This window comes from Anopheles coustani, chromosome 2, assembly GCF_943734705.1.
Source record: "Anopheles coustani chromosome 2, idAnoCousDA_361_x.2, whole genome shotgun sequence".
Lineage (NCBI taxonomy): Eukaryota > Metazoa > Arthropoda > Insecta > Diptera > Culicidae > Anopheles > Anopheles coustani.
Genome location: NC_071289.1, coordinates 39428270 through 39452124, shown reverse-complemented (window position 1 = coordinate 39452124; position 23855 = coordinate 39428270). Strand labels below are relative to the sequence as shown.

At 43.3% G+C, this 23855-nt stretch overlaps 3 protein-coding genes across 3 annotated transcripts in view; 1 reads left to right on the top strand and 2 right to left on the bottom strand.

Moving 5' to 3' along the window:
* The window catches only part of LOC131264375 (protein disks lost), a 101920-nt gene extending 92531 nt beyond the window's left edge, over window positions 1-9389 (bottom strand). The window contains exon 1 of the mRNA XM_058266678.1: window positions 9190-9389. Within this exon, the coding sequence (XP_058122661.1) occupies window positions 9190-9276 (87 nt within the window). The 5' untranslated portion in view covers window positions 9277-9389. The remainder of the gene's footprint in view (window positions 1-9189) is intronic.
* Window positions 9390-10092: 703 nt separating this feature from the next.
* LOC131266041 (uncharacterized) lies at window positions 10093-11342 on the bottom strand. The gene is made up of 2 exons (XM_058268384.1): window positions 11108-11342; window positions 10093-11036 (listed from the first exon to the last, which is right to left on the bottom strand). Exons 1-2 carry the CDS (start codon window positions 11340-11342, stop codon window positions 10093-10095), a joined length of 1179 nt encoding a protein of 392 aa, XP_058124367.1.
* Window positions 11343-14570: 3228 nt separating this feature from the next.
* Window positions 14571-19435, top strand: LOC131264374 (A disintegrin and metalloproteinase with thrombospondin motifs adt-2-like). The gene is made up of 7 exons (XM_058266677.1): window positions 14571-15032; window positions 16355-17139; window positions 17206-17334; window positions 17404-17523; window positions 17606-17738; window positions 18584-19102; window positions 19166-19435. Exons 1-7 carry the CDS (start codon window positions 14571-14573, stop codon window positions 19433-19435), a joined length of 2418 nt encoding a protein of 805 aa, XP_058122660.1.
* The last annotated feature ends 4420 nt before the right edge of the window (window positions 19436-23855 follow it).

Genomic DNA, 23855 nt, shown 5'->3' with positions numbered 1-23855 from the left:
TCCAAACTTGTTCCAGTCTGAGATCTACCCGAAAACCTCCCGCTGCTGAGAATTCGGCGCTCGTATTACAAACCGGGGCGGACCTCCCAGTGGCGAGGCGATTCGCTAACGCGGAGTGTGGAAAACAGGCGAATAAAAATCTTGCCACATTGTTCCACCGTTAGGTTGGGTTTATAATGGACGCCCATTTGTCCGGCTGTCTAGAACATTTCCTGCCAACGTACCCGGGGAGCGGGGTGATGGTGGAAGGGATTGGACCGATCGGGGCCCATTTTCCGTTCGATGCACCGAACAAAAGTTCTCACCACGAGGCTGTGTGGCCTCCTGTGCGATAATCCTGGGAAGGGGGGATGGTGGCAGAAACATATTACCGTCCGTGTTGTGGGCGAGCGAGTAAATGTCCGGTCCCGGGAAATGAAACAACAAAATCTGAGAAAGATGAGCAGCAACAGGATCCTTCAATATCGGAAGCTTTTCTGTCGTGCGAACAACCCGCGTTAGGGTGGAGTTCGGAACGAGGACAAGAGCGCCCGGTGGAGGGGGAAAGATGATGGGTTTTCCTTCAGAATGCGTCCAATTTATTTTCCCTCCGTGTCGGGCCGTCGCCAGGTCCATGCCATCATCAACCCAGCATGACACACCGGGAGTGAGCGCCCAATGAGTCATATCCTGATGTTAGCAAAAGCAATAAACACCGTTTCCGACGGAGCGAGGCGGTTCCAAGTGTGCGGGGCTTTTCATCGGACCGGTACGGATTTTCCACTGAGTCTTCCCTTCCGCCGTGGAAGGGCCGGCCACCTTCGATGAACTTTGCTGGAAAGTATTTTTCCACCCAATGACGAGCTGCTCGTAAATTGGGCTAAGTCCTTTCGAATGAAAAAAAAAAAGAAGGAAACAAACGGCATCGGAGGCAATCTTGGGTTGGAGCCTTGCCCCGGTCGCTCCCAGTGCTCCCTTTGCTGGAAATTGTTGATGAATGAACATGGGCGAACAACGTTAAAATGTGACCGAATGAAATGCAAAGCGAAGCGGAACCATTAGGAAACTTCCACCCTCGCACCCGGGAGCGTTAGGGGCAGAAGCGCCGTACAAGCTTCCAATATTAAATTGTGATCGTTGTCCCGGTTTGCGCCGAGTCCTGTCCCTTTTTGTCCGCTTTTTCCTCCACCTGATCGCTTCCCGGGGCGGCCGGACCGGAAATGAAGGCAGCGATAGGAGAGAGAAGAAGAAGCACACAGGAGAAATAAACACCAGAGCAGGAAAAAGGGGACCAGGAATCGGTAAAGTTTACAGCCACAGAAAGTAGCGGAATGCGGGGCAATATCCCCAAACTTACGTTTACTTATGTTCAGAACGAATAAGAAATTTGTTTCTTTGTTACATATAAGAAACAAATCAGAATGGAATTCCAATTCTTTCCGGTAAATAGTTTGCTCCCTACAAGAATTCACTAAATTGTCTCTTAAAAACCTTTTCGAATCATAAGTTTGTAAACATATAGTATTTTTAAGAGACCAAACTAACTTGTTTTTCATCGGAGGAGTAACGAAACGAAGAAAAGGTCATATAAATTACTAGCTTGACGCCCCGGCGATGCACGATGCAGAAAAGTTTGAGAAAAGAAAGGTGTTTTTAGAACGTATTTGAACCATATTTGAAATGGTTGATATTTCATCATTTTCCCGTGTTGTATAAACCTTGTAGAATAATGTTGATGGATACATCTTGACATATGTGTACATGCTATTTTGTTTGATTGATTAAAACTGAGTTTTTATGGTAAAATTTCGATGATTTTATTAAAAAAAAGTGATCAAAAAAATCTTCAACAACATCTGTAGTTCTTAAACTTAATGCGTGGAAAGTTTCAGAATCGACAGTTCGGTATTGGTCGAGTTTTTAGTGTACACAAAACTTCATACGTAAAAACAGCAAAAATATGTAATAGATTAAATTAAACACAAATTATCGTATTGCTTATATCATATATTGAATTTGTCACCATTATGGATTTTTAAATGAACAATAAATTACGAATTGATAAATTACAAATAGATAAAAACATATGAATAGCCGTTTGGCTCAACAATTTGATGCCTCATTTCAATATTGTATTAAACTGTCGCTCAAACCTGTTTTTGTTCAAAATATCATTTTTAAAACAAAATTTCAAAAGTTTTAATTTTAGCAAGGCTTGAGACGTGAACAAATCCATCATCTTTATCCACCGTTAAAATTTTTTTGAATATCTGTGTATGTTCACTCATCTATGGGTTCAGCACAACACCTTTTCAAAATGCTTGCGTTGTAATTTAAAATCATGTTTTATTTAAATCCGTGAAATCGATAACTTTCCTTCTTTCTCTCATTTCAAGCTCTCCATTCTAGGATGAAGATGTAGCTTCTGCCATGCCAGTATGTTTTTTTGAATAGGAAAATTTGCTTCCCCTATTTGTATTTTTGTACACTCGAAAAATACTACGAAAAAAATTACATGGTTCTCGAAAATAAACAAAACCAAAAACGATCCGTACTTTTGAAAACTAACTTGAAAGCCTGAAAGAAAGGCCCAGTTGGGTATATTACCCCATGCTCCCCTTTCGCACATACTTATGTAAAATCCATCTTTCGCTCATTCTTCCAACACAGAGACAACGGAGTCCCTCGGATGCCGGTGTCGTCCCCCGCTTGGTGTTGCGTTTCGTTGTTTGCAGGGGTGGCTTTCAGAGAGTGGAAAAACCCTCTACTAATACCGGACCGAACGCTCAGTCGAAGGGTGCGAGCCATTACTGCGGTATCCGTGCCGCACACATTCAGGCCCGTCAAGGATGTGCGCGCGTGTGGTGATGTGAGGAAAACGTTACCGAAAATCCTCGTTCAAAAGCGGAACCACTTTTGGGGTGGACCGACTCTGTGTACCGACTTCGTGGTCGGCCTACAACGGGCCCGGGGACTCCCTTCGAGTCATCAGCACACCAGCCCTCGCTGGCGGAAGAAAGGTGAACAACCTTTTTGCGACTCCCCCATTTTTCCGCCTCACTCGCAAGTGAAGGCAATTTCGATACCGAGGGCCGAGCGGATGGGGGAACGCGTGCCCAAGCACAACAACCCGGGTGAGTCGCCCCGAACGAGGGGTGCGAAAAAGAGACCCACCGGAGACCGGGGCGCCATCTTCTTCCGCAGTTTTGGGCCGGGGGATATCGTGTTTACCGGCAGGATCGGGGAATCCACAACTGCGGCGCACCGATATTCCCTGGCTTAGCCAGAGGCGAATGGCACAACGGGTCGGGGATGGACGACTTTTCCCAACTGCGGCGGAGACGGTGGCGGCGGTGGCAGGCGAGAGTATCGTCAACAGTTGTTAATTACTGCAGGACATATTTAGCAGCAAAAGTTATGAGTCTGCGATGCCATGCCCGTTTAAATGTAGCGCTCCCTTCCAGCGACGAAGCGATTCCATCTTTCGCAACTTTCAATCATAAATAGCAGCACGTGCAGTGGTAGGGGGGGGGGGGGGGGGGATGTGGCGTGTCCTGTGGGGAGGGGTATGCACGTTACTAGGTACTATTTATTTCCGTGAAAGTCGGTAGAACTTATTATTCCAGACAGTGCCGAAGGACGGGATCCAATGGGGAGCGCGTTCGTACGCCCGAAGGAAGGGAAACCAAGCAACGGCGTTTAATGTTATTTGTTTTCGTTGTGCAGTGATTTTCAATGTACGCTAAATGTTCGTTTCACTGGGAGATATAAAAATGTTGCAGTATATTTCCATACCTTTCATACTGGAACATTATTTAGGAGGAATCATTGGAAGGAAATATTCCTTCCACAGAGGACTTTACCTAACGAGAAATACAAACTGTGCAAAGTACTTGATATGGGGTTCGTAACTCGCTGGAAAAAAAACAAACAAGCAATACTCTGTCAATGAAGACTGTGTTTTCAATTATTTTTGGACGGCATCAACGGAAACGCAACACGAACTGAAAATATGGTTTAAATTTCATAACACAATCAGTGCTACTATCTTTTTACAAGAAAATTTAAGTTCTTGTTTACTTAAAATACTTAAATAATCGTTATATAATTTCATTCACTTCACTCATTTGTAAACATTTTAGTTAGCATCCTTAAATGAACGTATCGACAAATTTTTAAGCCGATAAATTATTTTGCTTTGTTCATTCTTACAATTAAAATACGCTTGGTACAAAATGCAGTTTTTTATTAAGATAAAGTAAATTCAACACAGTTTAGGACCATGTACAATTGTAACAATAAAGAAGTAGTCAATCACGTTCAAGACTATGGACAACTAACGTTATCCAACATTTTGGTCATTACGAGTTTACAAACCAAATTATTTTTTCAATGTTATGCTTAACAATTCACGGTTATATTCCCGATTTACAAGATCAGCAAAATCTTTTATTTCAATCCTTACAAACATATGCTCCAAAATTACTGTTTCAAAATTACTATTAAATTACTGTTCTTCTACCATATCCTCTTCAAAAATTACATTTTTAATGGTTCTGCACACAATTTATCCATATTTTGCAAAGGATTTAAATGTGGATTCAAGAATGTTCCATTATTTATTCTAGTAACACAAATTTAAAAACATTTAGTTCTTATCTTATCTTAACTGTGAACCACTTTGTGTCATGCTCTATATTTTTACTCGTTTTGCGTGGTTAACGAATCTATCTAAACAAATTATCTCAAAAAGGCTAGCGAATCTGAAAAAAATCATCAATTTGAGTAACTGATACGATGAACTGATATTGGTGCGAATTGCTGATAGGATCCATATCCTGACTAAAGATATTGATGAACAATTATCGTACTTCTGCAAACTGCTCATTCTTATGGTGTTTTCAATGTTGGAGAACCAGGTTACGAACACCAGGTCCAGGAGAGGGAATCTTCACTTGTCATTCGTTACGTACAAAATTCCTGTTCCCCGCTGTTATCCATTGATTTACGTCTGTCCAAGAAGCACGACTACACGGATTAATTTTTCTCAGTTCGAAGCCAATTACTGAGCCCGTTTTGCAATGTTAAATAATCCGTGCCCCAATACGAGCTAAATTGGAGTGATAAAACACCGTACATCACCGAAAGCTCATTACGGGTACACATCTTCACAGTCCAACGGTATTAAAAGATGATTACCCGGCTCAGGGTCAAACAACGGCGAGCATGGGTTTGTGTTTTGTAACCTTAGTTTTAATCATTCCCGTTGTTCAATAAACCTTCGAGTGCAGTAATAAAGGCGCAAGTTACAAAACGCATCCCAATCAATAAATATCCCGATATCCCGAAAGGGGCAGAAGAAAGGAGCATAAGGTTCCGCACGGTGTGTGTGTGTGTGTACATCCATCCGACCGGTGAGACATGTAGACATTTTACGACATCTCGGTGCACCGACGATGTTCAGTTTGGTTTAAAATGATTTTGAAAATGCAAAGCGAAACATCAACCGCTTGCGTACGTGAGAGACCCCCCCCCAGCCCGGTGTGTGTCTGTGTGCACTAAAAACATTAATCAATATTGTAAACCAGGGGTTTGGTGGTTCGGGCTAACCACAAACCGAGACTACTACTCCCCCCGATACCCCTCTTTCTCCGGGTGAGGCGAATTGGCGAAACGTTAATTTATTTCAAGGACTTTTTCCACGGCCCGGGCCCGACTTTATGGAAAGCGATCCCGGCTTTATGGCACCCCGGCCCGGGAGTTCGTGGGAGCGAGTGTGTGCTGGGTCAATTTGGCCCCGGGGGAGGCGTCGGTTGGCCAATTTCTTCTTCCCGTGGCCATCTCATCGTTTGTGCTGCGGCGTGCACCGGCACTCACTTACTTGCACCTACACTTTGCGCAACCGAGCGTGGCCAATCGAAAGCCACCTTCACGGAAGACAACATCCTCGTTTACGTGGTCTCTCTTGCATATACGACGTCTCGGGTCGGAAGAGTCCCACCCACCTCGTTCCTCCTGGCCACCGCGCTCCCGGCGACTGCTCACCGGGTGGATTGTTTTGCATTTTTGCATACATAATTTCCATCCAGCCGGGGGGGGTTCTCTGTACGTTTGCATGTAACGCAATTCGGCCGACGCTTCTCTCGCTTCATTCGGGGGCGCACTAACTGAAACAAACACCGCACTGATGATCAATAAATCACTTCCGGTGCCTTCGCCCGGGATGCGTCAGTCTGTACGTGTGTGTGTTTTTGTGGAGCGCCTCCAGGCGGCAGACGGTGACATTAATGCACTACGCAGGCTGCTGTGAGTCAGACATAGAACGACTTCGGCACCGAGCTCCGGAAACCGGAAGAGGTCGGGGAGGAACTGCAACCCTCCCTCCCAGGGGAAATTGGTTAACAAATCGAAATAGAAAGAGAAAGGAGAGAGGGAGAGAAGGAGAGAGTGAGAAAATCCGATCAGAGGATGTGGTCGCACGGAAGAGAAATCGGATGCATCCCGGGCGTTCTCTGCCCAAGGTTCGGGTTCTGCCGCTGTGGTTTCGGCGAAAGTTCCAAGGGAACCCAGTCGCTGGTTGGGGTTTGGGTTTGGGGCCGTTCACGAATTACCGGCACACAGACGACCGTCGTCACTATAACCACGGCCGAAGCGTTGGAGCGATGGAGGCCACCAGACTGCGCCGTTGGTCAGCGGAATTTCCGGAATGAGTGAGTTCTTGCTCTCTCGCCGGGTCCCCGGTCATGCCTTTCTCTAGAATAACAAATAAATTAAACTTTCATTCAGATACTTTGTCGCACCGCTTTGGGACGGGTTCCGGGTTGTTAGATGTGTAGCCCGGAGTGTGTTCGAGCTGCGGCCACATCACCATCAGCCACATAAAAAACACACGTCCGTGTGACGGCGGCGGCCTTGAGCGGATGCTTGACGGTGGATGACGCTGCACCAGAAGAAAAAAAAAATGCATGTGCAGCACGTCTCGTCACGCCCGGGATCGTGGTCGACCACCCTAGACGTTGCACCATTCGCGACGCACTCTCAGAATTGCGTTCCGGTTCTCAGCGAGGAGTTCCTTCTGCAAAGAGAACTGGCTGCTCCGTGGCGACAGCAACTCGTTAGATGCATTCGATTCCGGCATTCGTCTGGTCTGGTTTTTGGTTCGGACAAAGGACTTCTGCTTCCAGCTTATGCTTCTTCATCTCACACCACAGGTGAACGGATGAGGCGCGTTCGAGATGGGATGAAATGCATTTAGGAAGGTGATGTTTTCGAACAGACTACAAAAAAGGGGCAATCTTCATCGTTCGGTAAAAGGCGACATTAGCGGCAGCAATGAAAAGGAGTTTCGGTGACTTTTTTTCTTATAAAATATTGGGCGCATTTTTTTTTTCCTTTAGTGTTGTTGACACTGCTTTCATCACCGCCGTGGGTACGCCACTCCACTTAACAATTTCTGCACAGGGTCAAAAAAAGGCACCCACAAGCGCTGCCGGTTAGATCGGCCTTCGCGCTTTGTACACCACTCGGAACGGAACCGTCTTCCGAGCTCAGCGTTTTTTGCCGTCCCGGCGCTGCTGATGGTGCGGAAATGCAGTCTGGGGCTTGGCGTTCCGGGGGACTCCGGGTCCCGGGAACCGGGAGACTGCACCGTTCTCTGCACCGATACACGCTGGTGTTGGTGTCGGTGAGCCAGCCCGCTTTGTTTCCCCCGGCGAAAAAGTGTGTGTATGGGTCGTGCAGCAACAGTGAGCAGACAAAACGCCGGCCGTGCGCGTCGTTGCACATGCGTCCTTGCATTCTCGCCAGACAGCGAGTGTTGGTGCGCTTGAGGGGGGTGGTTGGGAAGTGGTGGCGGGTTTGGCTGGCAGCGTGACTGGGTGCATAATAATAAAAGCAAAAGCGCACAGACACTCCCGTGCGGGTGGACGGGAGGTGAGGAGAACCGATGGTAATCATTTCTCCTTCCGATGCAATCTGCCGTTCCAGTAGGGCAGGCGATACCAATAAAATAAAAAAAAAAAAAAATGGAGAGAAAAACACAAACATGGAAGAGTTTTCGGAGCATCTGCTTCTCGTCTGGCGTGAGCCGCTGTAAGCCTCTATGAGGCCGAGCCCGGGTTTTGGTTTCCAATTGCCGATGCAAAAATGACGAAAGCCTCACTGGCGCGAAATGCTAGCGACTCATTAAACCCATTGAATCCACTTAAGGCGGACAATCTGGGGTTTGTTTGTCACAATTAAAACACATCACAAGCAGTAGACAAAGCGACATTATCGGCAGAAATGCAAGAACGTGCTCATCCGGCTGTGGTGCAGTATTGTGAGATTTTGAGAGTTTTATTATGATGTGGGGAATGTAGGTACAAACATTTTGTTTCATTATAATTCCCCCGCAAATGGTTTATTTTTTCCGACAAAATGACTGAAAAATACTAGAGGGAAAGGGTGAATCGCGGGGTGTTAGGTAAGTTCGTATACGAATATGATGGACTGAGTTTTTTATGCGAAACAAATGCTACAAGAAAATATATAAGGACAAATTGACAGAAAATATATAAGCTAATGAGTATTGTAAAAATATTTCATTTATCGGTGACAGAATATAATAACATTTTCATTTGTTGTTTTCATACCATAATTAGCTGATTTTTCATTATGCATACAATACAATTGATTTTGAACAAATTATTTTGATACATAAATAATTATCTAAATAAATTTAGTTTCCCAAAAAAATTTTTTGGATATTTCAAGAATATTTTATGCATTCCTTTTTGTCCAGCACTGTATTGACAGTGTAAACGGTGCTAAACAAATAGCGGGTATGACAAACCCATGTTGTGCTAGTGATGGAAAGAATGAGTCCTACACGAAAGGAACGGACCAAAGTAGCTGGGTTACTCGTTTAAATACAATGCCCAACCCACAAAACACAACAGGTGCACAAAAAGGGTATGCTAAGCATTTTGTTAATATTTTCACAAACATTTTGCAAACGCTTCTGCCGTATTTTTGGTTGTTTTGATTTCAAAAACCAAACCTGATGGGAACCTTTCTGGGAACTGGTTCCTATTCGAGGAACGGCTCAAACATATGTCGGATCACTCGACACTGTTTTGATGGCGAATGTTTGTTTACAATGCGATGTACGTCGATGTAGCACATTTTGCTAACATATCCCAACTATTTTGAATTAAACGGGGCACTTACCTTGAAGTAGTGGAGAAACCACTCAATGAAATCATTAGATTTAGGAATCTCTGCCGCAATCATCTCTCGCAGGATCGCTTCATTCATCTTGTTGCTTCGCGATATCAATCGCCAACAAACAGGGAAAGTTCAATTACCGTATCCACACAAACACAGCACACACGACCCGCACAAAAGCACTCGCGTTTTGTTTGTTTCACTGCACTACGATTTTTCACACGCGCGAAGAATTAATATTTCGAAGTTTGTTAGCCGTATTTTGTCCATTCACATCTAAAGTCCTTGTTTTGGTGTAAAACCCGCGCTGATTTCCACCGCGTTCAACAAAACAATCCTCGATGTAATGAAATCTCCCGGATAGTAGTGATGGCCAGGCACAACTGTCAACAATCATACTGGGTATTTGACAACGCGCGGGATGGCAGTTAAATGTTTACTAACTGTCAAGTTTATTCTGCCATGACATAAATTTTTAATTTTGTTGAAATTTTCTCTTATCCGGAATGAAATATGTTATATGGTTTATGAAAAAGCCTCTATTAACATGAATAAATCGTCAAATCTATGGTGATATTTGTTATTAGCTCTTTGCTAACATTTTGACATTACGTCCTTTGCGCGGGAAAATATTTTGTGGTACCACGTGCAGCGAGTATAATTTTACAGGCTTTCTCGTTTTAGTTACATTTGCCCGGTGTCATGATATGAGTAGAACAAAAGGTACTTATTATGTTTATAGTTTTTTCATACAGAATTTAAATCCAGTTGTGTAGACGTTATTTTTTAATAAAATTTAGTTTTATTTCAACACGCCGTAGTTGACTAGAGTTTTATGTAGTTAATATGAAAAATGGAGGCAATCTTCAAATCCTTTTAAATGTTGATTTTACCATTTTCTATGGCTTATTCTAATGAAATCGAATCTGATGATGATCGTTTCCGGCAAAGAAAGTGGATATCGACATGATTATTTCGTTGCTTGCACATCGCCACTATGACCAGCGGACGAACAAAGGAAGCACAGTAGTGAAATACAGCTAGTGTTAGTCCGATTGTGGAGCTAAACAGCGGATACTTGGGCACCACGTTCGGTTCGGAGAGTATCTCCAACAGCAACGATCCGTACAGCCGTTGGGCCGTAAACACGATGTACGAGATCGACAGAAAGATGGACAGCTTAAGGGCGAACGCCACATTCTCATCGATTTCGTCGGGCTGTGCGAACCGTTTGCCTCGGTAGAACTTGACCACCATCTGGACGGTCGTTATCAACAGGGCTACGGTCGGCAGGATGATGCGTATGAGGATGACCATGAGGCTCACGAGGCGATGATTGGTGACGGTGTTCACCAGCACGGTGCAGTGTTGCGTCTGATTGCCCACATCATTGCCAGCCAGTGGCGTGGGTGCCACTACGATGTCAGAGAACAAGAACAAAGGCAGCGACTCGGAGATGGCGATAAACCACACGAGAAGAATCGGAAACTGCACCGAAATTCGCGTTTTCTTGTACCGATAGTCGATGGTGAGGGATCGCTTCTGGGACACCGCATCCGTGGCCACTTCGTAACTGTTTTCCTCGGCTATGCTTTCGGGTTCGTTGGAGGCGATAGTACCGCTTTTCACCACATCCACGGCCAGGTTGTACGTCGAGATGGAGTGAAAGTTGAGCCCGACGATGAAGTACGCGATCGCGACACTGGTAAGCGATTCGAGCCCACTATACAGCGTACACTGTTCCACCGGGAGCGTCCAAGTGCGCGTAAGGTGATAGTAAAGCTCCCAATCGCTTGTGAGAAGCGTCAACACATCAACGATCGCTATCTGTAGCACAAACAGCAAGGCGTCTAGGAGATGGAAGGAACAAACCAGGAAGTCAACTTCAGTCGATTGTCAAGGATCAAAGAGTCTTGCTTACCGGTAGACTTGGCACAAGCGATTCCTCGTATAAGCACAAGATTCAGGATAATCCCCACCGCCACTATGACGGCGTTGTAGGAGTAGAAGAATATCAGCTGTTCCAGTGGCTCTGTTCGGGTCACATCCTCCCGAAGGGTCGGGGTACTGGGCAGAGGGTCATCGAAATCACTCGTCTTCGTCACGTAAACCTCATTGCTCAGATAATCTTCAATCGATGTGTAGTCGTCTTCCATCGTTGCAGTGTTCATCATGCCGGCAGTAATAAAATCTACTGAACCTCAACAGAACCTCTTCTAGAAGCGATTAGAATTTCACTTGCGGCGCGTGTAAACCGATTCCGCGAAGATTTTGACTTCGGTCCGCACGGTGGCGCATTTGAACGGAAACTAACTGAGCGCAGCGTACCGCAGACAACTGTTTACCATAAAGTCACGGTGTCGCTATCGCTCGCCGCTGATCGGATGGCTAGAATCATTCTCGGAGAGTCGTAAAGAGCTCCACGGTCGTCGATCCGGGACGTTCCCGTGGGCCTGCTGATCTTCATCGCTTCGCGCAACAAGCAGAAGGCGCCTCAATGGAGCTGGTTTCCTTCCCTGCGTTCTGTCTTTCACGGACCCGGATCCTCTTCGCGACTCCATCACACGAACCACGAAATGCTATGCTTCAATTAAGCATAAACATACATTTGTCACACATTTATTTTTAACCTCTCTTCTTCGTGCCGTACGATGTAGGTGTTAAGACGGTTGGGGCGATGAGAGGTTCTGCTGGAGAGGCATAAGGGAATGGCCGGGTTTGGACGATGAAGCGTACATATGTCGAGGAGGATGAAGAAAACAGAAGTGAGGACTTATGCTCACCGCGATCGACTGTCACGCACTCTCGTCCCGATGTTCCTCCGCCACCGGATGCAGTTACATATAGTGCGTGTCTATATAGGCAGAACCTCTGAAACGTGATCTTGTTGGCAGAGAGCTCGCGTTTGGCGGCGTCTCTCGGATGATTTTGCTGCGATGCGATTGTATTTCTCTCTCTGTGCGACTGAAACACCCTTTTCACGCCGCGAAAACAAAGAGCCTCTTCGTCATGGACATGCAAAAACGAAGGCACCAACTCGCACACCCTTAGCCGGTAAGGGCGCTCGATGCACACACCACAACGTTCGGCGGACAATGCGCACTATAAGTTTGAGGAATGCACCAAGATCGGCATCGGATCCGTTCTTCTTCTGCGGGTGGCTAACGATCTCATGCTCTTCTGTTTGCCAAACACTTTCCATTTCATCGCAAGTCATCACAACCGGATCGGGTTGCCGTTTGCCGTCTTATTAAGTCTTCCCTCGCGAACCGCGAACGGCATCTTTCCAGTCCGCGTGGGACAAAGAAAAAGTGCAACCACGCTGGGGAAGAACGAGCGAATCGATTAACGCGACTAATGAAGATGAAATCCTTCTAGATGGGTATCTGTTATTGTACGCCAAAGCAAGGAATGACCTCTAACAGGAAGCATACGATCTTTGTTTCATTCCTCCATGGTGCCTCGGCGGTGCTACGTTAATCCTCCAGTTAGATTTTGATATTCTCTCTCCATTTGAAATATAGTTGAACGATGAAAGTAATTTAACTTTTTCAACGGTGGAAAACCAACTGATTTGTGTAATAAAAGCATGGTAATCAGTGAAAAATTATGGATTTTGATATAAATTTTAAATTTGTTAATTATTATATAAATTTTACTTAATTTTATGTATCGAATGGACAAATTCGAGGAAATATTGTGCTATGCTTTTTAGTTTTTTATTTTGAAACATGTTATGGCTCTAACTACAAAAATAAAAAAGTGGCGCATTGTAGAAAAATGCTTATGTTATTTAATTGTTCCAATATTTCCGGTGTCGTATTTCTTATTACATACTTTTTCTAATAAACTATGCGTATGTTCGACTTACGGCGTTATGTTTTTAAATAGTTTGATTAAAAAAATCTTTTTTGGTAGTGAACTTAAACAATAAATAAAGAAAAAACGGATTAAGCAAAACAAAAGTAATAATTTAAAGCCGAAGTTTATAGTAAATATTTCTTTTTTTGTCAGCTTCTTCCCCACTTTACCTTATGTTTTGAATCACATGTTATGTCAATATTAGATGCTCATTTATCTAACATAGAGAACGGGGTAGAGTAATGCCCTCAAGTTATTGGAAAAAAGATATTGTAGCTGTTAGTAGTGCACCATACACATTACACTGCAAAGTTATAATTTTTGGTTTATATTTGTAACTTTGTTACAAAAACAAAAATTTCTATATTTTATTCAGTGAGAAACTGGTAAACCAATTTTCGCTTGAAATGGTATATGAGACAAAATGTTTGTGCATTTAATTGAGAACAGTAGCAAACCAATTTTTTCGTGCGAAACGTTGTTCATTCAAATTGAGTGTTTCGCATATTTTTTTTTGTGCAAAAACTAACGTCATTTGATAAATTATGTTTTATTATGTTGCACATTTGCTTAACACCAACAGATACTGAAAAAGGGCAGGAGAAGCAAATTTGAAAACACATGGATGTAAAGTGTCTGTCTGATTATCCCTAATAAGATGCAAGCGTGTCATCTAACTGCGTTATCATTTGATTCGAAAATTATAAAAACTATTTAAACGAACCAAATCATTCGTCGACCATGGAATTAGAAATGTTTATTTCTGATGCCACATGCCGGTTTGCAGACAGTTGGCGTGAAAAGTGCAGATGTTAAAGCGGAGCACAGCTGTTTGACTGTGTCCCTATCTGCTACTAATTAGAAAATTGCCAGGTCAAGGAGCGTGCCCGGGAAGAGTCCGGTGGGTGCGGATGGTGTCACAGCAACATACTGCACTTGACACGCGCCACGATACCGTCATCCAGTCCCGGCATGCAAATGGGATGCAATTACGATAAGCCGATGGTGCCACCCTAACGGCAGCACCTGATCTTCTCCTGCTGTCGATCCTACGCCCGAAAAAAATCGACACCTTCGCGGGCACCCGCATTGCAAATGGAACAGTTTGAAATCATCCAACTGCTATTCCGCACAATCGTAAGTGCACTCTGTACAAATACTCGCACATGTTCTCTCTTTCTCTCTGGGTATTATTTTTTGTGACTTTGCAGATGAATTTCGATTCTTTCTTTTACTGTCCTGTGCACTTCCTCCATGTTTACGTTTGTTTTTCTCCCCGACTTATTCCGGTGCGCGGAGTTGTTGTGCCACTGATCCCATTTACCATGGTCCCGTCCGGTGGCCGCTGGTCGTTAAAATTGCGTCACTCGCGTGCAGAATTCACAAACGCCCCGAAAGCCATTTAAAACCACCGGACGGGCGGCATTTCTCCGACAGTTTCATCCAGGTGTCGCCAGCGGACGGTTCGCACGCCTCCAGTGTTCGGGAGTTAGTGAAAAAGGGTGCTCGAAAGTTGTTCGAAAATGTTACACACTTGTGGCGTCACCGTCGGCGTCCTAGTGGCCCTGACCGTCGGCACGATCGTGCCGGGCCTTTCCGGTGAACCATCGGATCCGAAACAGCTGTTCGTCGGTCGGTTGGGGTCCGCGGAACGGTTGCAGTATTTTGGCAGCGAGAGCGAAAGTGACTGGCCCTACTTTGAGCTGGTCGATGTCGATGTACGCCATCCGGACGGATCCGGACATCGGGACGTGCCGGACTTCAATCTGAGTTTCTCCTTCCGCAATGATCCGATCGTGCTGCGACTCCAACCGAACCGCGCACTAAACGCCACCAATGTTCCGGTGACGGTGCTTACGGCGGGCCAGGAACGTGTCACGAAGGTGCTGGAAGGGACACCGCGGCCCAGTAACTTTGTGGCGCACTTTGTGCACAACGATGGCAACACTACAGCGGCTCTTTCGACCAACGGTGATGACAAATTTGTACGTACAGAATGGTGGGAACATCGAGAAGTACCAGTTATATCGTTTTGTCCGGTGTGTGCGTTTGGCCCGTGAAGAAAGATCTGCTCATTGGAGGAACTTTCGCCAAATGAAGTGCTAAATGGTGGTGCTAATTGAAATGGGAAACGTTGGAAGTTGGTTTTGCAAAAGAGTCACAAACAACACAAAAGACAAGATAATCTATCATATGGCTAATGAAAAACAGAAGAAAGAAGATTGCTTTCTTGGTTTTGTTTAAAAAGTGAAAAATCAGAACTATTATACAATGCAGCGAGTGAAGTGACACTGCGACTGAGAAACATCTTTCAATCTTGTCTCTGACATTTGCGTATTTACTAGAAGAAGCTGATAAAAGGTTGACTGACTGTAATTAAAGCAGCAAATAGTGCCATATTAAAATTTCATATTTTCCTACAAGTTTTCTTTTATATATTATTGAAACATTAAAGGATATTTTAGTATTTGATTATGTGCGTTGCGTTCAAAATTCGTGTCCTGGCAACAAATTTTAACTGTGCTTAATATCTGCCTAAGGTAGTTCCTGTACAGGACACTATTGTAGCACAAACTAAGGCGTGAAAAGAAAAAATGTTCGTTGCGTTAGACGAGTACCTTTCTTCTGCGCGTATTGAAGTCATGTGTATGTAGGTGCTAAATCGATTTTGTTGAACGGTGCTGTTATTTAACAGCAAAAGTAAGAAATCCATTTGCTACTTTAAGTGTTTAGTATACATTTGTTTGTGGTACATTTGTTTGTTCGACTGTAGCCTAGGTTGTTGCGTGTCAATGAACCCTTTGGACAAGCAGTAGAAATGTGAATAGATTTTATAATTAGCGGAAATGACACAACCGGGGAAGGTTATGTTTATAATTTAGATGCTAATTAGTAATGTTGCGATTGTTGTTTGAACTGGCGAATATTTTCTTCTATTTAGAATATTGCTAGATTCTCTTCTTCTTGGCGCAACGAGCTCTTGGTCATGCCTACCCGTTAAGGGCTTACGAGACTTGCTTCCCTGTTGTACGTGGATAGTCAGTCCTCTCGTACAGGGGAGGGTCCGGTCTCGGTTGGGATTCGAACCCACGCCGTCGAGGTGGTGAGCCCCGGCGCTCATGGGCCGATTTTCTGTCCAGCGCAACCGCTCGGCTGTCGCGGACCCCCATGTTGCTAGATTGTCACCATTAATAACTTAATAACGATGCATATTTAATATCAATCCATCATAAACATGATCGGATATTTTTTAAAGAAAGGTAAATAATGTTTCCATGAATTAAATTAGTTGTAATAATATTTTCAGAGTGGAATAATTTTTCACACTTCGGGACCTCTAGAAATAACACCATTGGATGTGGGATTGCTAGACCGTCAAACGTCATCAGTCTTCCGCCGTCCACATTTGGTCAAAGACCTGCGGCCGCAAACAACCTCCGACGTATCGTACGAGCTACTGCGACGTCGAACGCAATCCGAAATTCACCTGCTCGGAGACACACTTGGTCAGAAGAACTATTCCTCCACCGAGCTGGAAGAGCTTGACGCCCGGGATGGACGTAATCGGAGTGCTCCGACGCGATACGGTCGGCCGAAGCTAGAATTGGCCGTGTTTTTCGATGAAGCAGCCTACAACACGTTCGCCCCCTATCTGGACCACAACGATGCTGCCCTCCGGGACTTCCTGCTGGCGTACATCAACGGCATACAGGCGCTCTACCATCATCCCTCGCTGGGCCAAGGCGTGGACGTTACGCTAGTGTACCTCGAGCTGATGCGCACGCAGCCACCGGAAATGCCGCACTACGATGGCGAACGTAACTTACTGCTCGACTCCTTTTGCGCCTACCAGAGCGCCCTCAACCAGGGCCGGTGGGATATGGGACTGTACCTGTCCGGGTTGGATTTCTACTCCATCGACAACGGACGGCGCAACGGAGGCACAATGGGGCTGGCTACGGTCGGTGGTGTTTGTTTGAGTGATTACGCGTGTGTCATTGCCGAGTTCGGAGCGAGGAACATCTTCGGCAAACCGTATCCTTCGTCGGGCTTTACGTCCGTGTTTATTGCGGCGCACGAGATCGGTCACAAGTATGTTTGGATCACAGTTGGACCAAATTAAAACGTTCCAAAACGATTAATTCGCTGTTTTTGCAGCCTTGGCATGCATCACGATTCGGTGGGAAACGGATGCCCGAAAGACGGTTTTGTGATGTCACCGTCGAGAGGAACCCAAGGCGAAACCACGTGGTCTACCTGTAGCGCCGATGTTATCTCTCAGTTAAAGTACGTCGCATCGAGGAATTTTTTAAAAGGAACAACATTTTCCTTAATTCTAAAAAACATGTTTTTCAGTTGGGCCGGTTGTTTGTTCGAAACTGCCGCTAACCCGAAGGAGGAATACGATACATCGAAGTTCTACGATCACCCGGGACAGGCATGGACCGCTAAAAGGCAGTGTGAGGTATTACTAACGTACGTATACTGTTTTGATTTCAATAGAAGACGTGACAGAGTAATAGATTATAATGCTTTTTCTAAATTATTTAAAAAACAGGGATAAGGATGCAATTTTAGCATCGGCTGTACAACCAGACATCTGTCAGAATCTTAGATGTCGCACACCACATCGGACCGGATTCTACTTTGCTGGACCTGCATTGGAAGGAACCGATTGTGGTGATAGTAAGGTAAATTCTTCTACAATACTCTATAATTTTGTATAAAAGCATATGTATTTACAATACAGATTAATAATTATTCTCTTTAAGCACATGTTTATTTCGCATATCCATTAAAATTCTTGTTAAATAAGATTTAATCTACTGGCGCTCTTGTGTTTTCCTGCCATTTTACATTCAAAATATTGGAACCAAAACAAACAACAAAATTCAAGCTAAAAAACCTTCAAAAGAAGTTCTCGTTAAGGAAAAAAAGGTTTTTTAATTCAAACAACTTTGCCCAACAAATGTGTTCCCATACTTTTTAGATTTAAAAAAATTCTTTGAATTTAACGCCGAAATAGGCCATTTTTCATTAACTTTTCAATTAGGGTATTGATTTTTTCATTTTTCCTGTTGGAGTAAAATCTTTTAATTTTTGTTGTTTTTAAATAACCTGTGTCCCAAAAATATAACATTACGTTAAAATGCCAAAGAAATCCGTTATAAAGCTAAAGAAATGTATGTGAACAAAAGATAAAATTGTTATTAATGTTTAAGTCCCTTCACCGATTTTGACAATTACACCCGAATGAGTGGCCTGTTTAAAGCAAACAGCTTTGTATAAAGTGAGATTTTTTCATCTTTTCTAGTTTATGATAAATGTTGATACATCTTGCAGATGTTTTCCGAGTTTGTCGGAACCAAATTACCGGTTCGTCAGCACGCTCATTTTACCGCCTAAAAGTATGCAATGCTCCGTTTTTAGGTTGAAGCGTTTCAAACGGTTTTTGAAATGTGTTCGTTACATTACCGCATTCTATTTGCGTTAACAATTATGAACTTTTCGTTCTGGTTTGATCTACCTTTTCCAGTGGTGCAATGGAGGAAAGTGTATAAAGCAGAAGAAAAAACCCACAAACTCCACTCCCGGCGGCTGGGGAGGGTGGATGGACGACGAGTGCATTTCGGGATGCTTGGAGCAATCACGAGGTTACAAACGTCGCACCCGTCGTTGTGACAATCCGCCACCGGTTAATACCGACCAGGGGTGCGAGGGAGTCGCGGTGGATGTGACCGTCTGCGACGATCAACAACTGTGCCACTCGAACCGAGAGCCCGTCCAGTTCTACGCCAGTCGGCGTTGCAGAGAATTTAGCCAGCTTCTTCCCCGGCTCGATCCCGTCGGTCGAGGCATTCAGGGTCCGTACGATTCGAAACGCCTATGGATGAGTTGTGCGATCTACTGCAAGCGTGCCGACAACGACGCGTACTACGCGCCACGGTTCGATCTGAACGACCTGGGAGTCGACTCGTACTTCCCTGATGGAACGCTGTGCCATCAGGAATCGGGAACTAACTACTACTGCCAGCAGCACCACTGTTTGCCAGAGGTAGGCAACCCATGGTTGTCTAATGTCGCCGGATGTACTAACAATCGTTCTCTTCACTTCTAGAACTTCAAGACATCGAAGATATCCATCTGGTCGATCACCGAAGACATACCAGTGGCCGGAAATGCACTACCCATGACCTCGCACTTCCTTGACAGTGCGATACTGAGCTACCTATCGCTGGACCGAAACATCACACCGTTGACTAGTACTTGGGCCCTCAAACCGGACCAACTTCCAAACGACGATCAATGGGTCGATCAAGACTATCTGGATCTGACAGGGAGTTTCAAAACGGATGTCGATAAGCCCTTAGAAGGTGCAACAACATGAATGCATGCTTAGTAGGTTAAACTCTTTGATAAGTAATTTATTTTAATGCTTGTAATTCTGGTTTAAAGTTTCTGGTAATAAGATTTATAAGAATCTGATAAAATGTTAGTTTCGCATTTAGACTAAGAAACATAAAAAATATATATTTCATTTTTCCGAAATTTTCTAATAAAAATATCATAGTATCCATTTTTTTTCATTTCGATTGGATGCAAACAAAAACCAAACCGTACCGATTATATTTCATCAAAGTAAAATGATAAATTGGGTCATCTGAGAGATAACGCAACGAAGGAAATTACCTTGGCGGAGGTTCAGAAATAGACCTTCCAGAAGCCTATCGTTCGGCACGATCGGCGTTCAAAGAAGGGTTTTATTAGTTACATCTCAATTCTTATCGCTCGTTCGATATCATGCGCTCGCCGTTTTTCGATCCGTCGAAACGGTGCTAACAATGAGCGTCCTTTTAGGAAGCAAAAAGAAGCAATAAAAATGGGCGAGCGACTGTGCATTAGTACGATTGTGATAATCGAAACGACGTATGAATCAATCATCTGTCACACCTATCATCGCGAAACGTGGTGCTGCTGGAAGATGGCATATGAATATTCGTTTGATAGAAGACTTTCGGCCATAGAATATGCAAACTCTTTCTTTTTTCAAATAATGGCACAACAAGTCCCTTGAATCAATTGTTCTTATTCTTTGATTGTTTGTTTGCAAAACAGTCTCGTGATAGCGAGGAAATCCGAGGATCTTAAGAACCACATTTAATTGTTTTCCCCAAGTACACGAAGCGCCTTGTCAAAAGCTAAGGTATGTTTGATATGATAAAATACCTTCTTCAGATAACGCTCGCAAGATAGAGCCTGCGCAAGGAGAAGCAAACAACGAAACTTGTGCGTAGGTGGATGGACGGATGCCTTCGGGCTTGTATTTACCCGATGCTGACTCTTTTCTTCACTCTCTGCTACGGCGAAATATTGTATGTTTTTGATAAGAACTCATGGTGACGTACTTGGATGTCGTTGTTTTTCTGTTTTCTTATCCGGTTCGTTGTTTACTTCTCGTCCTCCTCCGGTCAATGCTAAGATTTTCTATGCAAACAATGTCTGTTTGTTTGTTTCATCGTACATTAACAAGATATTGATGAATTTATTCACCTCGAATGCGTTTGTGCTCACTATCGGGGTGTTCGAAAAACGTGACAACTCTGTTTATAGTGTTCCTTTTATACCTCGCCGCTGCAATACATGTTAATCAACTTAGAAGCTGTTCTGTTAGATGAAAAATAAAAGAAACCTGTTAACTTGACCACGGGTCCCATGGCCACCGTTCGTGTGTTTGAGTACGATAAAAAAGCATGGCGGCCGACGTCAGCTGAACCTTCGAATGTACGCTAATCAGACCGTGCTAGCTTCTTCACGATCCTCCCCTTGGGTGGCAAGCGAAACGGGCGACCAAATATTTGGCTTTCAAAGCAGCAAGTTCTGCGCTGATCGAGAATGCGCATGTTGACTGGTGTTGCTTCACGGAGGGAACATTCGCGGGCCGAAAATGCGAAAAAACCGGGTTAGTGCTGATAACTCGTCGTCTGGTCGGATCGTCACGTGGTTTGGCGAACTAATCCCGATTTCGATGGTGGCGATAAATAATCCGATTGTCTCGGAATCGATTCAACCGATTATACTCTTTGAAGGGCTTAAAGGGATTTATTTATGGCCAAACATTTTTTTTTCGTCATTCATGCTTATCGGTATATGAGCCTACGCCGGCGATACAACATCGATCAATTCTAGGTTTCATTGTATCGGAACAAGGTTTCTGTACACGACTGTTCAAGGTAAATTACAGGTATCAAAGAAATGTGAGCTAATTCTATAATGTTATGATAATTTTCAATGATTATTTTTGAACATTCCAGCATAACATCAACCGTGTGTATTTGCAAATTTTGGGTTTGCTAATGATAATGATGTCAGAATAAAATTGGCTACATTTTTGCAAAAAAATAAATGAGAAAAAGAAAGCTAATATGCAACAAATGACCAAACAACCTCCTGACACATCTGTAACATATTGCACATCTAATATTCTAACGTCTAAACAGATAATTAAATTTAATCTAATAAATATATTGAGAAGAAATTTTGTAAAAATGCTATATAAATTTTAGATCGTACTGCAAAATCTTATACTTATTGAATAAAATTATTGAAAATTGAATTTGAACGAAACTAATCCATCTGATTATTGGGTCTCTTCCAATTTATTGTTTCATTGGATCTTGATTATGCATTTCATTTTACACACGTGCACTATCTCTTGCTCTTATCATAATTCCCACAATTTCGCGTATGCAAATTCACCACACTTAATTAATTAAGCACGTGCCGCTGTATTTTGGGCGTGATTTAATGTTGTTTTTATAGCCTATTAAACACTCCATAAAACTAACTTTTGGAAACCCATAAAACCGGTGGGAAGCGACCCGAGAGAGAGAGAGAAAAAAGTCAAAATACAAAACAAACCAACTAACCAGGCGGTCCCGGCGTGGAAATGTTTACATCCGTCGCAAAATGGACCAAATTGGACGGAATGGACGATCGTTAAACCTGAAACCAGCCAACTCTCTTCGCAGCACGCCACGGATCGTGCTTTTCTCGCGAAGCATATCGCAATGTTTTGATTACGTTAGCGCGGGAGAAGAAGAACGAAAACTTCTTTGTATTTCGATCGGAAGTCGATGGGTTAATTTAAGTGTTTATATGATATGATTGAACGGTGCATTTTGACAAACACAGCAAAAAGTGCAGTGAGTTAATAATAAGCATTTTAATTCGTCAACCCAAGAACTTTATGACTCCTCCATTCTTCATAGCATACAATCGAAAGCACGGTAATTTTATGTACTACGTAGAACTGCAATCTTCATTGATTTTGAAAAATGATTCAAACAATAATTTTAACTTATATTTATAACCTCTACGTTTGTGGCATAATTTGCATCTTCATTCATTCGTTTGATTATTTCGTTGCTTGTCTGTATGTAATTCTCTTCAAATAATTTTTCACACCTCTTCCAGATTGCCCGATAAAAGCTGGTATTGCAGAAGCAATCGTCAAAAATAAACAAACTTCACTCTGCTTGGTTTTCATATCTTGAGGCTTAAGTGCCTGTGAAATATCTGGGAAATTCTCTTCTCACGGTCGCTTAGTAAAATAAATCCTTTCACGATACATCAAAATGTGTATTTAAAGAAAATGATGAGTAAAGTCATGATTCTTTTATTGGAAATTGTTTTGTTCTAGAGCAGAGATTGAGATACATTTCTAGAAAAGTGTTAAATTGTCAAAAAACTGCCGACACCGAGGGCCGAATGTAACAATGGATGCTTCAAGTTTCGTGATACTAAAGATTCTAATTTCGGAAACCGGAAAATGATATAAAGAAGTGATATTAAGACCAGTTCTTCTGAATTGATTTTTTACAATTAAATTTATATTTATACGACGTGCGTAATAAACAAATGGACTAACCTTCGTCGGGAAGAGGAAAAAGAATACAATGGAAGACAAATGCATAAAGTAAATTTAATCGTGAAGCGATATCAGTTTAGTTAGAAGGTAAATCAGTTTTGTTGCAGTTTTGTTGATGTAGATCAGTTTAAAAGTGGTCTTTATTATGTTTTTTGATTATGTTTTAAGTGCTATATACATCTCCAGTGCTTCAGCGTTAGCCCTGAAGCAAAACCAGCGGCTTTCCCATTTCCTTCCAGCTGATTGTTCGCCATAAAAGGACCTGCTTTAGAAACTTGTTGGCGATATATTTGATAAATATCATTAACATGCTTCGTTGGGCACGTAACGTAACTGAGTACGATATAACATCCAGGATGGGCAAGTCGTCTCGGTTTTCTTAAAACTCGTTTTCAGTTAAGTTTTGAGCCATGGAGTTTTTTTTTATGTCGGTCAACGCTTCCGCATAATAATGCCCATAGTTTTTTTTTCTTTTCTAAGTCTTAGCTGAAGCGAACATCTGATGGACTGTTTAAATATTTTGAGTTTTCTCTTTTTTAAACTGTTTGTGACTCACTTTGGCGCATAAATAGACGTTGCTGCTGTTTAAAAGACATATCGATGTTTTTACAAAGAATAGTGCCCAGAAAACAATGATGTTTCTAAAAGTGAAACGTCACCCTGCGCTTAAATATTGTCGTCTTGACAGTGATTGTTTGCCTTTGCAAGCGAGTCAATTAAATTTCGCAATTGTTCGAGGTGATTTAGACGAAAATACTTTCCTCAATTACCGCCAACACTCCAGACACGCTTAGAGCGACCCGGGCGACACTAATCATCATTCCCAACCCGTCCGCATTCTTAGCCCCTGCACCGGAGTTGCAGTTGCAGCGTCACACAA